The sequence below is a fragment of the Phasianus colchicus genome, chromosome 1, assembly GCF_987193195.1.
Source record: "Phasianus colchicus chromosome 1, bPhaCol1.hap1.1, whole genome shotgun sequence".
Lineage (NCBI taxonomy): Eukaryota > Metazoa > Chordata > Aves > Galliformes > Phasianidae > Phasianus > Phasianus colchicus.
Genome location: NC_143436.1, coordinates 30211775 through 30225575, shown reverse-complemented (window position 1 = coordinate 30225575; position 13801 = coordinate 30211775). Strand labels below are relative to the sequence as shown.

Below are 13801 nucleotides of genomic sequence, written 5' to 3'. Positions count from 1 at the left end.
TGTACAAAAACCTGTAAGACAAAAAACAACTTGGTATTTCTTAGAAGACGTTTTAAAAGGAAATCTCGAGAACAACTCATCAAGGCAGGTGTAGGAGATGCATATAATTTTGCTTATCGTAATATAATAAGAAGTAAAGTATGTTGGAAGTGTCCATAGCTGTGTTTTCCCTCAGTGCAGTCATTTCTTCAATAGGAATAAATATATAAGCACGTGCAAACCATTTGAGATTTGTGGCTTTGAGAAGCAAATGACGTGATTCTGTAGGGCATTTCCTTCTTTGTAAGCATAGCTAACATGAATGGATGAACCTTTTGCCTTGTTCTGTCCAATAGAATGATATGACAACAGTCCGGTTACGGTGGGGAGAAATTCTTATGCCTCTGCTGAAGAAGTACAAGTTGAACATAACGTGGGGTGATCAGGATCTGTTGAACATAATGTTTTTTCACAATCCAGGTAAATCCACATTGATTTTAAGTCTAATGTGACAAAGTTGATGTTTTGTATAATCAGAAATCCAGAAAAATGATTTAGAAAACTTTTCGGTGGAAGAATTCAGTAGACTTTTTTATGGTTGTTTTCTTTTCCTTTTCTAAGAAACAGTTCTTGCATTGATAAGTAAAATTGAAGTGTCCTAGAGTTTGATTTGTTGTTAGGTTTTAGAACAACTGTAGAGAAATTCATGAAGCAATATTAATGTAAAATGAGAAATATGAATGCGTCTCCAGAAACAATTCCGATACTTAATCGGATTTTTTTTTTTTCCTGCACAGAAAGTCTGTATATCTTTCCTTGCCAATGGAATTATCGGCCTGACCACTGCATTTATGGAAGCAATTGTAAGGAAGCTGAAGAAGAAGGTATATTTATTCTTCATGGAAACAGGGGTGTTTACCATGATGATAAACAACCAACTTTTAGGGCCGTGTATGAAGCAATAAAAAATGTAAGTGTGTTCAGCATTTTGTTGTGCAAAATTTGTCTTTATTGCAACAAAGTAATTTCTTTCCTTTTGAAGTAAGTTTTAGAAATTTCACCAATTTTTGGTTTTCTGTTTGTATAGATTTCCAGTTTATTCATTTTGTGACTAACATCGCTTTTAACGTATAGACTGAATTTAGGTTATGATTCTAAAACATTGCCTGTACCTGCATCGTGTTTATTTGAAAGACTGTTCCCATCCCCTTAGTAAGTACATCTTGTCAACTTTATTTTTATGGACATATGGAGACCACTGACGTTTAACTTTTCTGGAGGTTTTAAAATGAAAAAGAAAAAATGTTTTTCCTCCCAAAGTTTCCATCTACTTACTGCAGCGTTTTAACATTTGATGGTCGCTAGATTTGGAGGATAGAGAATACTTTTTATGCAGTGTTTTGAACTTTGTTAGAGATTCAGGGTATAAATATGTTGCTGTTCACTTAAATGCTAAGTACAGTGACTTCTTTTCATTCTGCAAATAAGTCATCTCATAAACTATTTATCACTGCATTGGTACGCTCACTGAAGTGCTGTAAAATTTAGCACTGATGCACATTTTAATGTAGCAGGCTATTGTATGCATATAACCTTCAAAAATCAATAGTATATTTTAATGGTGCTTTATTACATGTTGTCATATGGATATAAAAATGAGAAAAAGTACTTTTGGGGGTCTGAGAATACATTGCAGGGAAAGTGAATGTGTTTCCATAAAAGTACAATTTCTTTGTTTCCTTTGAGTGTTGTCAAAAACAGAGGAAAAAATTACTTGTTTTTATTTACGTTCCAATTTGCTTTATGTATATGTCAGAAAAAGTGTATGAAACACTGCTGATCCAGTGGTAATAAGGTGAACAAAATTAGGTTACTTTGAAATACTGTTTAGCCTTTCATTTGTTTATAACAATATTGCAGCGTAGTGTTAACGACTTCTTTATTTCATGTCCATGTTAAACACAGTATGTGCTTGACCATCATTCAGTTTAATGAAGCTTTCTGCTTTCAGTAGTACTACTTACTCCTCATACTGTTATTTTATTGTACAGATGGAAAAGAGTTGTATTCCTTAGAAGTTGTATGTCATTCAGGAAAATTACTGGTCAAGAAAGAAATAACCAGAAACCATTTGAAATTGGTAATTTTTTCATTTAAAAATATAATTTTAAATTTCCCACATGCTTTTTTGGGCATATTCATCTGCTTATTTAAAAACAAGCAAAAATTCATGTTTGGCATACTATTGAAAGTGTTTGAGTATATTGTTTAGTGATTAATCACAGAATCACAGAATCGTAGGGGTTGGAAGGGACCTCCAGAGATCATCGAGTCCAACCCCCCTGCCAAAGCAGGATCCCTACACCAGGTCGCACAGGTAGGCGTCCAGGCGGGTCTTGAATATCTCCAGAGAAGGAGACTCCACAACCTCCCTGGGCAGCCTGTTCCAGTGCTCCGTCACCCTCACTGTAAAGAAGTTCTTGCGCACATTGGTGCGGAACTTCCTATGCTCCAGCTTCTGGCCATTTCCCCTTGTCCTGTCTCCGCACACTGCTGAAAAGAGTCTGGCCTCGCCACTTTGCCCCCCACACCTTAGATATTTATAGACCTGGATCAGGTCCCCTCTCAGTCTTCTCTTCTCAAGGCTAAACAGACCCAGCTCACTTAGCCTTTCCTCATAGGGGAGATGCTCCAGGCCCTTCACCATCTTTGTGGCTCTCCGCTGGACTCTTTCCAAGAGATCCCTGTCTTTTTTGTACTGGGGAGCCCAGAACTGGACACAGTACTCCAGATGAGGCCTTACCAGGGCAGAGTAGAGGGGGAGGATCACCTCCCTCGACCTGCTGGCCACGCTCCTTTTAATGCACCCCAGAATGCCATTGGCCTTTTTGGCCACAAGGGCACACTGCTGGCTCATGGCCAACCTGTCGTCCACCAGGACACCCAGGTCCCTCTCTGCAGAGCTCCTCTCCAGCAGGTCATCCCCCAACCTGTACCGGTGCATGGAATTATTCCTCCCTAGGTGCAAGACTCTACACTTGCTTTTGTTAAACTTCATCTGGTTCCTTACTGCCCAGCTCTCCAGCCTGTCCAGGTCTCGCTGAATGGCAGCACAGCCTTCGGGCGTGTCAGCCAATCCTCCCAACTTCGTATCATCAGCAAACTTGCTGAGGGTGGCCACTACCCCCTCATCAAGGTCATTGATGAAGATGTTGAACAGGACCGGTCCCAGCACCGACCCCTGGGGAACACCGCTGGTTACAGGTCTCCAACCAGACTCTGCACCGCCAATGACAACCCTCTGTGCTCTGCCAGTCAGCCAGTTCTCAACCCACTTCACTGTCCACTCATCTATCCCGCACTTCCTCAGCTTTGTTATAAGGATGTTGTGGGAGACAGTGTCAAATGCCTTGCTGAAATCAAGGTAGACTACATCCACTGCTCTCCCCCCATCCACCCAGCCAGTGACAACATCATAGAAGGCTACCAGGTTGGTCAAGCACGACCTCCCCCTGGTGAACCCGTGCTGACTACTCCTGATAACCTCCTTTTCTTCCAGTTGTCTGGAGATGGCATCCAGCACAATCTGTTCCATCACCTTTCCAGGGACAGAGGTGAGGCTGACTGGCCTGTAATTACCTGGATCTTCCTTCTTGCCCTTTTTGAAGACCGGAGTGACATTGGCTATCCTCCAGTCTTCAGGCACCTCCCCCATTCTCCAAGACCTCTCAAAGATGATAGAGAGCGGTTCAGCAATCACCTCTGCCAGCTCGCTCAGCACCCGTGGATGCACCCCATCGGGTCCCATGGATTTATGAACATTGGTGTTGCCTAGGCGCTCTCGGACCGCCTCTTCCCTGACTAAAGGGAAGTCTTCCATTCCCCAGACCTTCTCACTAACCACCAGGGCCTGGGATTCCCGAGGGGGAGCTTTTTCACTGAAGACAGAAGCAAAGAAGGCGTTCAGTATCTCCGCCTTCTCAGCATCCCCCGTTACCAGAACACCCCCCTCACTTAGTAGGGGACCTACATTCTCCCTAGTCTTCCTTTTACTGTTAACATACTTAAAAAAACCTTTTTTATTATCCTTTACCACCTTTGCTAGATTCAATTCCAGGTGGGCTTTAGCCTTCCTCGTCGCATCCCTGCAGGCCCTGACAACATTTCTATATTCTTCCCGAGTGGTCAGACCCTTTTTCCACATTTCATGGACCTTCTTTTTCCCTTTAAGTTTGTGCATGAGCTCCTTGCTCATCCACACAGGTCTCCTGCCACCCTTTCCTGATTTCTTGCTCACAGGGACGCACCGATCCTGGGCTTGGAAGAAGAGCTGTTTAAATGCCAACCAGCTCTCACAGGCCCCCTTACCTTCTAACACCCTAGCCCACGGGATAGCTCCAAGTAGGTCCCGGAAGAGATCAAAGTTGGCTCTCCTAAAGTCCAGGGTAGCAATCCTACTTTTTGCTTTGCTCCTTCCACTCAAGATCTTGAACTCCACCATCTCGTGGTCACTACAACCCAAGCTACCCCCAACTTTTACTTCCTTAACAAACCCGTCCTTATTTGTGAGAATAAGGTCCAGTAACACCCCTCCCCTCGTTGGTTCCTCCACCATCTGCATCAGAAAGTTGTCTTCGACACATTGCAGGAACCGTCTGGACTGCGCATGCCTGGCCACGTTGCTTTTCCAGCAAATATCTGGATAATTGAAGTCCCCCATAAGCACCAGCGCCTGGGATTGCGACGCTACTTTCAGTTGCTTGTGGAAGGCCTCGTCAACCTCCTCCTCCTGATCAGGGGGCCTGTAGTACACACCCACAACGGTGTCACCCATACCAGCCTGCCCCTTGATTCTCACCCACAAGCTCTCCACTGCTACATCACCCTCCCCCAGGTGGAGTTCAATACATTCTAGCTGCTCTCTCACATAAAGAGCAACTCCACCACCCCGCCTCGCCAGCCGATCTTTCCTAAAAAGCACATAGCCCTCCATGACAACATTCCAGTCACGCGAGCTGTCCCACCACGTCTCCGTGATCGCAATGAGATCATGGCCTTGCGACCGCACACAGATCTCCAACTCTTCCTGTTTATTTCCCATGCTGCGCGCATTAGTGTATAGACACTTTAGGGAAGCAGCACCCCCCTGCCTCTCTCCATCCCTTTGAACTCCACCCTTTTCACCCATCGAACTCCATTTTGAGCCACGAACTACCCGCTCAACCCCAGTGGCCCTCATTCTGTCCCCTTCCCCCTTCATACCTAGTTTAAACACCTTTCAATGAGCCCTGCCAGTTCCTGGGCTAGGATCCTCTTACCCCTTGGAGACAGGCTACTTCCATCCGCAGCCATCATGCCAGGCGCAGAGTAAATTGCCCCGTGGTCAAAAAAACCGAAGTTCCTGTGCTTGCACCAACTTCTTAGCCATTTATTTATGAGGCGGGTTTTTTGGATGCTCTCGGTATCCTTCCCTGCCACTGAAGGTAGGGAAGAAAAAACCACCTGCACACCCGTTCCTTCAACTACCCGCCCCAGTCCCCTGAAGTCTTCCTTGATAGACCTCAGGCTTCTCTCAGCGACTTCATCGCTGCCAGCCTGAACTATCAATAATGGGTAATAATCAGAAGGGCCAATCAGACCAGGAAGTTTCCTAGCAATATCCCTGACCCTTGCCCCAGGGAGGCAGCACACCTCCCTACGGGTAGGGTCAGGCCGACATATAGGGCCTTCCGTTCCTCTCAGCAGGGAGTCACCTATGACAACCACCCTTCTGTCCTTCCGGGCGGAGGCAGTCTTGAGGCGTGGGGTCGACCGCTTCGCCCGAGGCAACCTTACAGGTGGACCTCCCTCCACCCCCTCACTCACCTCTCCCTCGAGATTCAGGGCCTCAAACCTATTTTGCAGAGGCACCTGGGGAGCTGAGGATGGTCGGGATGGAGGACGCCCACTTCGCCGAGCTGGTATCCTTTTCCACTCCTCCTCCTCCCTTAGATTGCCTTGCTCTGCTCTCAAATTGCCTTGCACTGCAGCAGGAACACAGTCTACCTGCCGGTTCCCCTCTACTACCTGTTTGCAAGGCGGCAGGGAGTGACACGCTCCACGCAGAGCCTCAGCTGTGTGCCAAGATCTCGGGGCTGATAGGGACTGGCACCACCAATCAATCTCCCTCTCACATTCCTTTATGGTCCTTAGCCTCTCCACCTCCTCCTTCAGGTTGACCACAAGGCAAAGTAAGTCCTTTAGCTGGTCACATCTTACACAAGTGCTGCCTCCATCGCCTGGCACTGCAAGGGCCAGGCTCTGGCACTCATCACAGCCAGTGACCTGCACACTAGCATGTTGTTTTGGGACCTCAGTCTGCACCTCTGCATTCTTCTTGGCAGTCTTTCTTTTACATGTGCAGGGGGCCTCTGTCTGGGTCCCCACATTATTTTTAGAGACAGTAGCCTTCCGCCGGGGTGGAGCCATGGAGAACCTGAAGACTAATTAGCACAACTAGAATAGCCTTAACAGGGCGTGACTGATAAGCCCCACCCTGCTGCTGATAGTGCTGGCTCTGCCCTCGCCCCCTTACCAGGTCGTTAATGGGTGACCCCGCACCTGCCACTTACCTCACAGTGATAACGCCTCTCCTCTCCGCCCTGGTGGGCAGCGACGCGTTTTTTCAAGGCGTTGCCCTGGCAACGCCCCCGCTGCGTCAGCCGCTCTCGCGAGATCTGCCGGGCTTCTCTGTTGTCTCGGGGACCCCCGGAAGAGGGAACCGATCGAGATCCACGTGTTCTTCGCGATCAGCCGCTGCGACTCTGGCTGAAACAGCTCCGAAGCGGCGATCCTCGGCGATCAAGGGCTTCTTCAGGGTTTGCGCCCGTTTAAATCCCCCGCCGTTGCCCTGGCAACGCCCCCGCTGCGTCAGCCGCTCTCGCGAGATCTGCCGGGCTTCTCTGTTGTCTCGGGGACCCCCGGAAGAGGGAACCGATCGAGATCCACGTGTTCTTCGCGATCAGCCGCTGCGACTCTGGCTGAAACAGCTCCGAAGCGGCGATCCTCGGCGATCAATTGTTTTCTTGAAAACATTCACTAGTGTATAAAATCAAATATGATGTTCAAAGCCACTTTTATAAAATTCTTTAGTAATTCTGAGTAGTAATGTATGTCAATCTTGTATTATTGACATTAAATCTTTTCTTATGCTCTTTACAGTATTCATTTGGAGATGATCTGGTTCGTTCACTGTTGCAGCCCCTAGAACTGGAACTACAGAAAACAGTGCATACATACTGTGGGAGAGTATACGAAGTGTTCATAAAGCAGCTAAAAAAAAGCATAAGAGACTTGTCCATCAGAAGATCAAAGGGAAGTTGATTAAAACTGCAAGCTCTTAAATCAAGAGACTGAGTTAATGTACTGGTCAGAAAGTGCAACAGTATGGCTTGAATTGGCTCTTAATGTGCCCAGATAAAAGTTTACTAGCGTACATAAAAATGAAGAAAATATTCACATAATGAAGAACAGGAACTCCTTTTTCCTGCAAGGGTGACCTTTTTCTCCTTCGAAGGTTAATCACTGCTACTGTTGGATCTGATGATTTACATGCTACTGATTTCTATGGTCAGTAGGCTTAGTCTACATAATTCAGTTATCTCTAATGATGAAACAAACAAGGGAGAAATGAAAATGGCTCTATTTGGAAGTGTACCTCAATGTCTAAAATTCATTTAAGCTGTGAATGTAGCAATAACTGAGTCAGCAGCACTAACCTCACTTTAAAGGTGTGATCACAAAGTTGTTTACAAGTGCAGAAAATACTCTGTTTTCAAAGAAATACGATATAATCATTGACAATCTGTATGTGCCTTTACATATTCATCTCTTATACATATTGGGCTACTGTTTTGACAATCTTGCTGTGCTTATCTTTGATGTAAACTGCACACTATAAATACAGTTTTCTTATAAATGAATAGCTAGTATGAGATACTAGTTTTCTGTCTGTAGATAGTGAGAATTTGTTTCAATATTGTTGAGCCCTCTTGCCTAGATGATATAGCTGAATTGAGAGGTTCTGTATTTTTGCAACAATACGAAGATATTTTTCATAGAATACTTAAAAAAAAAAATGTTTTGCAGCTTTATAGGGTGTTTTGGAAGTAGGAAAAAAAAAGGTGGATGGTGGAAAGCTGGCTCTGTATTTTCTTACTAAGAATCATTACATGATGATTATGGAGTATTTAGTACCTAAAATTGAACAGCTGTGGTAAAAGTTCTGATGTTTCATCAGACTCTATATTAGATATTTTCTTTAGAGAATATATCCTGTTACCATGTTTGTTTGTTTTTTTTAAATAACGTGGGTTTAAAATAGTTTTGGGCCAGACCCTTGACTGCATGATTACATGAATATTAAATAGGGTGTTAGTGATTTACAGCAGTTGAGGATTAAGCTTTCTGTAGGTATCTTGATGGAAAAAAAAATGTTCATGTAAGGCAAATTTTAAAAGAGAAAAGCATAGGAAAAGAAGATTGACTTCTAATGTTATGGTAAAATACTATTTAAACATGCATGGTATAAAATGTATTTGTAAGTGTACTTGAATTGAACTCATAACCTGAGATGAAGCCTTTATAAAGTGAGTTTTTTGGATTCCAGAAAAGCTCCTGTGTGATGAACCTTGGAGGATCTACTTGCTGACTTGCGACTTCATTCTGATTCCATTTTAGAAGCTTAATGTTTGTGGCTCTTTCTTTGACAAAGGCAGACTGGTTTGGAATCTCAGATCCACATAAGCTTTAGCAGTACAGAAGTGCACTCCATTGTGTTCTGCACCTATCTCCCTGCTGGCTCAGGGTGTAAATCTGTGGAATACTAAACAGAAAGTCTGCCTCACATGTAATTTGTTTGTTTTCCTTGTTATGTGTAACCTTTTGAAGTCTGAGAATCTAGAAATCTCTGTGAAGGTGAATACTGTTACTGACTGATATAACAGTATGCAATACATTATTTTTTTTACATAAATACAAGTTTTATATCAATTTGTCATCAGGGTGTTTTTTTTTACTTATACCATCTACGTTTGCGAATTCTTTCACTTGGCTTGTTTCTTTTCTGCTTGTCTTGAGAAAATTACTGTTTGGAATATGGTGTATGCATGCAAGGGCGCTATGAGAAACCCAGTGAACCGTTTTGGAAAATAAACATAATGTGAACATTAGCAGCAACCCTTCCAATTACATTTCAGTTTGTGGGATTAGAGTAAAAAGGTTAATAATGAAACTAATTGTAGGATAAAAATTCTTATTTGCTTATTTCAAGAAGCATTTATCTAGCATATTATAAACACCAGAATATACTGTGTTATGCCATAGTCCTCTTTAAATGTTTTGAATATAAATGTTCAAGCTTCTCACCCTCAACTCTCTGTTTCCAAATAACAAGTGAACACTCCAGGAAGCATCAAAAAAGACCAGAAGTGCTGAGTAGCTTACATTAAGTAACTCTCCAGAGTTTTTCAATTTTATTTCAATTCTATCACAACTATTTCTTAAGTTTCAGAAGATGACCTGCATTGTAAAACCTTTGGAGGCAGTTAAGGGGACTGGAAAATGAATTACTATGGCAGAAACCAGTTATACTCTGAAGCATTTCAGTACTTGCTTTGTAAGGTTATATACACGTAAGTGTAGAAACCTGTACCGAGCCTCTAAGTCTTTATTGCTGTCTAGTTTGAGAAACATTGTTTTTTCTGCAGATATAGTAAGTAAACAGTAAAATAGAGCCAGTCAAATTACAGAACTTCAGAAATGCTATTCTTACTGGAGAAAGTATTTAAAATTAATATATTTTGTAGAAAAAATGTAAGCATGCATGTTTGGGTTAAATTGAGAGAATTTTATCATACTTGATTTCTCTTTTTATGATGTACTATTATTTCTTTTTAAAGGGATCACAGACTCATGGGAGAATAATTTTATTTGAAGATATGTTGTCATTTGTATGAAACCCTCTGTCTTTTTGTAGGTACTGTGAAAGTCATTTGGTAGTATAGATGGCACTAAGATGTCCTTATAGATGGAGCCTTGTACCTGTGCCTGTTAATGAGGCTGTATGAGCCTTACAAAAATCTTTCCAGTTGCTTGTAGTTCTGCCAAAACTCAGATGGAAGGTGACTTCAGTACCCAGGCCTTGTAAATTGTTGTTGTTAAGGTTTTGCTTTAGATTTGGGAAGATTAAGAAAAGAGGCATATAGGAAAATTTTTATTTTTCCATTTTCTGATTTAAAGTAGATTTTTAAGCAATATGAAATTACCTTTTGGTTGTTTGGGCCCAAATTTGTTTGATATATAATTATATATATATAGTTCTACCAAACTGCTGTTTGCAAAACAGAAGATTCAGCATTTTAAAACTTGTAACAGAATTATGTCTGTAGTAAATATGCTCCAACCACACAAACTTTCCACACTTCTCTCTGCAGTATTTCCATAACAGATGACTGAGAAATCAGTCTTCTTTCTTTTCCTCCACCCAAATTAAACTTCCTATCCAGATAGCAAAGGAGAAATAATTGCAAGGAGAAAGAGGGATCTACTTGGATTGTTTAGAAACAGAGTATGTGAGGCAAAGATAGTGTAATGAAATACCTGTATGTGATTGGGCTCCTTTGTTTGCAATGAAAACAGGATAGAACTAAGGCTGGTTATACACTGCCATTTACAGATGTGGTGGTATTTGTCATGGAATTTGTCATGGCATGAAACCAAAGGATAAAATCAATCTTCCATTTTCTATCTTACCTGTAGGAAAACATTAGGCTTATAAGGGGATCTCCAAACATAGAGACGTATCTAAAATCTCCATTCCACAGTAGTCTTAAATTCTTTTTCATTGTCTACTTTCCCTTCAAATTAAAAGATTTTCAACCATCAAGCAGTTTTAACAATATTTGTCTAACTACACAAAATATTTTTGAACAAGTGGTATACTCTTGTATATTGTAAATTATTTATAGGCCACTTGTCTCCAATTATTTATTCCAAATGGATAATTTATTTTAAAAAAGTAGTATGTTCACTTCCTCTGCTCTGGTATCTGATGTGATTATCATAGTGGGCTTTCCTGCCCACTTTGCTGCTTTCTGAAAGGACAGAATTTGGAACAGGTCTGGTTATTTTCTGTATTAAAATAAGTTGCTGAGAACTATAACGTGAGGGTATGGCTTTTTCTTTAGTAGTATGAAGTACATTCTTTTGCAGCATAGTACAAGTACAAAGGAAAGGGAAGATACATACATACATTTACCAGGCATCTTGGAACAGATGTAAGATGTTTGGATTTTCTGTCACTATCAACTTCAGCACTTCTTCCTGAGCACAGAAAAGCTTAGATGTTATGTCATAACTCATTTTCACAAGGAACCTTATGTGTGTTTCTAATCTCTTTGGACATCATTTTATTTTTCCAGGTGCTGTTTTAAGAGTGCCAGACTTGTAAGATACAGGCGCATTTTTTCCCGAAGTGTTGGAAGTCTCTGTGACTCATGGCTGCCTGTTGTGCCAATAATCTCAAATTCCCCCTTCTTCCCTCTGTGCTATTTTCCACAGATTATTTATTGATTTGTTTGTCATTTTACTTGTGATCGTTCTGTGCTGTAGGCTTTTGTGAGGTCATGGAATACAAACACAACGTGCCTTCATCTCCCTCGCCTCTTCTGTCATCAAACAGTAATTTCTAAAGAACTACTTTGTATTAATAAAAATGTTAAAACATCTGAGATGGGCAATTTATTAGAATGGCCTAATGCATTTTCTGTTCCTTTCATATGATGGAAGGTCACTTTCTCCTCATTTTTATTTTAGGTCTTTTAATACCACAGAATTATAATCTGGGTACAACAGGTTCAATTCTTTTTAATGTCCATATCTTATGAATCTTAATGTTCTGCCAGTCATGTGTGGACATATTTTACTAGAGCAGTTCACATTAAATCAATTTCTAATGTTCATTCGAATTGCTTTAAATGTAAAAATAGATGTAGAAGTTATCCTGAAATGCAAACCTTTGTGGTTGAGTTAATGAGTATTTATGGCATGTTTTTTTTCATGCTTCCAAGTAAATGAAAGCAATATAACCAGTTTTAACTACGGATTTGAAACTAGGAAATTTAAAGCTGATGTCTTAACCTATTGATGCTAGCCTACTGTATCTCACTGAGCAGCTGTTGCGTAGGGGATGCTCCACCTTCCTATTGGGTACTGTGAAACTTATGCATTGAGGCAGTGCAGTTTCTGAGTAGTTCCTAGCACTCATATTTGGTCATTTATAAGTGTTCCCTTATGTTTTATTTTACTGTTTTTTATTTTTATGCCACAGTTAATGTTGCTCAAGGTGAGCCAGAATCGCAGATGTAAACTTAAGAAATAAAATCTGTTTTTGCTACCTAGTGTCAGGGTGCTATGCTCTGTATTTGTCCTCTGGTTTATTACTCTAGTAAGGAAATTTGACATTTTGCAGGGTTCATTGCCTGTCATATGCAATCAGCTTTCCTGTTTGCTGCTCTTGGCCTGCCTCCTGCCTCCACTGCCTGTTTAGTGACTTGGTGTCACCCTTTGTATTCTCATAATTATTTTTCTAGATCTTGGGAACTGGGCACGAGGTTGTGTTAATGACTCAGTGCAGGTTTTAAACAGTGTTGTATATCCCCTGGCTTTATCTATGAGAATAAGCTTAGTTTTCCCTTTAACATTACATCAGCTACTACCAAATTTGTTTTGTCTTCATTTTTCTCTATGGATAGAGACTCTTCACTGGAGACAAGTTTCAGGAAGAAAGCGTGACGAGTGCTGCTGGTACAATTAAAGTGAATTGATCTGAGCTCTTCTGCTTGCCTGAGGTGGATGGGCTCAGTGGGGCTTTGGAGCACAGCCAAAAAAGAGAAGTGCAGTGGAGTGATGGATACTGTCCTATTCTTTTGGGTTCTGGACAGCCTCTGAGGGTGTGGAGCTAAAGAAGGTGATAGCAATGCCTTTTACTGAGATACAAGTGCTATGGAGCAATAGAAAATAACAAAGAAGAAAAATTAGCTCACTTCTTCCAATGAGGGTTCAAGAGGAGAGTAATCTCTATCCAGAGAGAGAGGTACAGCTCCCTTGGCTGCTAACACTTAAATGAGGCTGAGGAGGGGTGAACCTGGGGTCCACTCCTTCCAGTCACTCAGGTGCATTGCTTGCAGCTGAGCTCCCTGGTTTATCTCTGCCTTCTCGCCTGGAGCTCAGCCTTTGGTTCAGGTTGTGAGCTGGCAATTCCACTGCAGAGGAAAACAGCAGTCATCTTTCTCTTTTCTGTGCATATACAGAGAAAGAAAATGAAATTATGATTCCAGAAATCCCAAACAAAATTTTAGAGAGATTACAGAGCAGAATAGAGCGTGCACGTTATTTAGAACTCTTGTAGCTGAAAATGTAACAGCTACAAATAGCCCATTGAAATGTAAAGGCTTTTGAGGAGTACCTTCTTCACTCATCCATGTGATGAGAGACAGTGGGTAAAACTTCTTCCAAACTTCTTTTTTTATTAGTATCAGCATATCAAGACTCTGTTATTCTAAACATTTGAAGTTTTTTCACTGGCACATTTGTGAGCATTTGAGGACACAAACATAACTGCATCTTTTAAGCAGAACCATTTGGCAGGACCATTTTTGACTGAAATACTGAGAACGCTGCTTTAAAAATTTATATCAGCACAAAGGAAATGCAGCAACATGCAGCCTGTAATGAGAAGGGGAAGTACAGAACTTCTGACCTCCTCTAGAAAGCCTTAAAAATA

The 13801-nt window shown here is 41.7% G+C and overlaps 1 protein-coding gene across 2 annotated transcripts in view; it reads left to right on the top strand.

Annotated features, from left to right (window-relative positions):
• Window positions 1–10927, top strand: part of GXYLT1 (glucoside xylosyltransferase 1) — a 38936-nt gene extending 28009 nt beyond the window's left edge. For both annotated transcript variants that reach the window (XM_031589580.2, XM_031589579.2), the window contains 3 exons: window positions 336–459; window positions 777–949; window positions 7180–10927. In XM_031589580.2, coding sequence (XP_031445440.1) covers window positions 336–459; window positions 777–949; window positions 7180–7341 — 459 coding nt within the window. In that variant the 3' untranslated portion in view covers window positions 7342–10927. The remainder of the gene's footprint in view (window positions 1–335; window positions 460–776; window positions 950–7179) is intronic.
• The last annotated feature ends 2874 nt before the right edge of the window (window positions 10928–13801 follow it).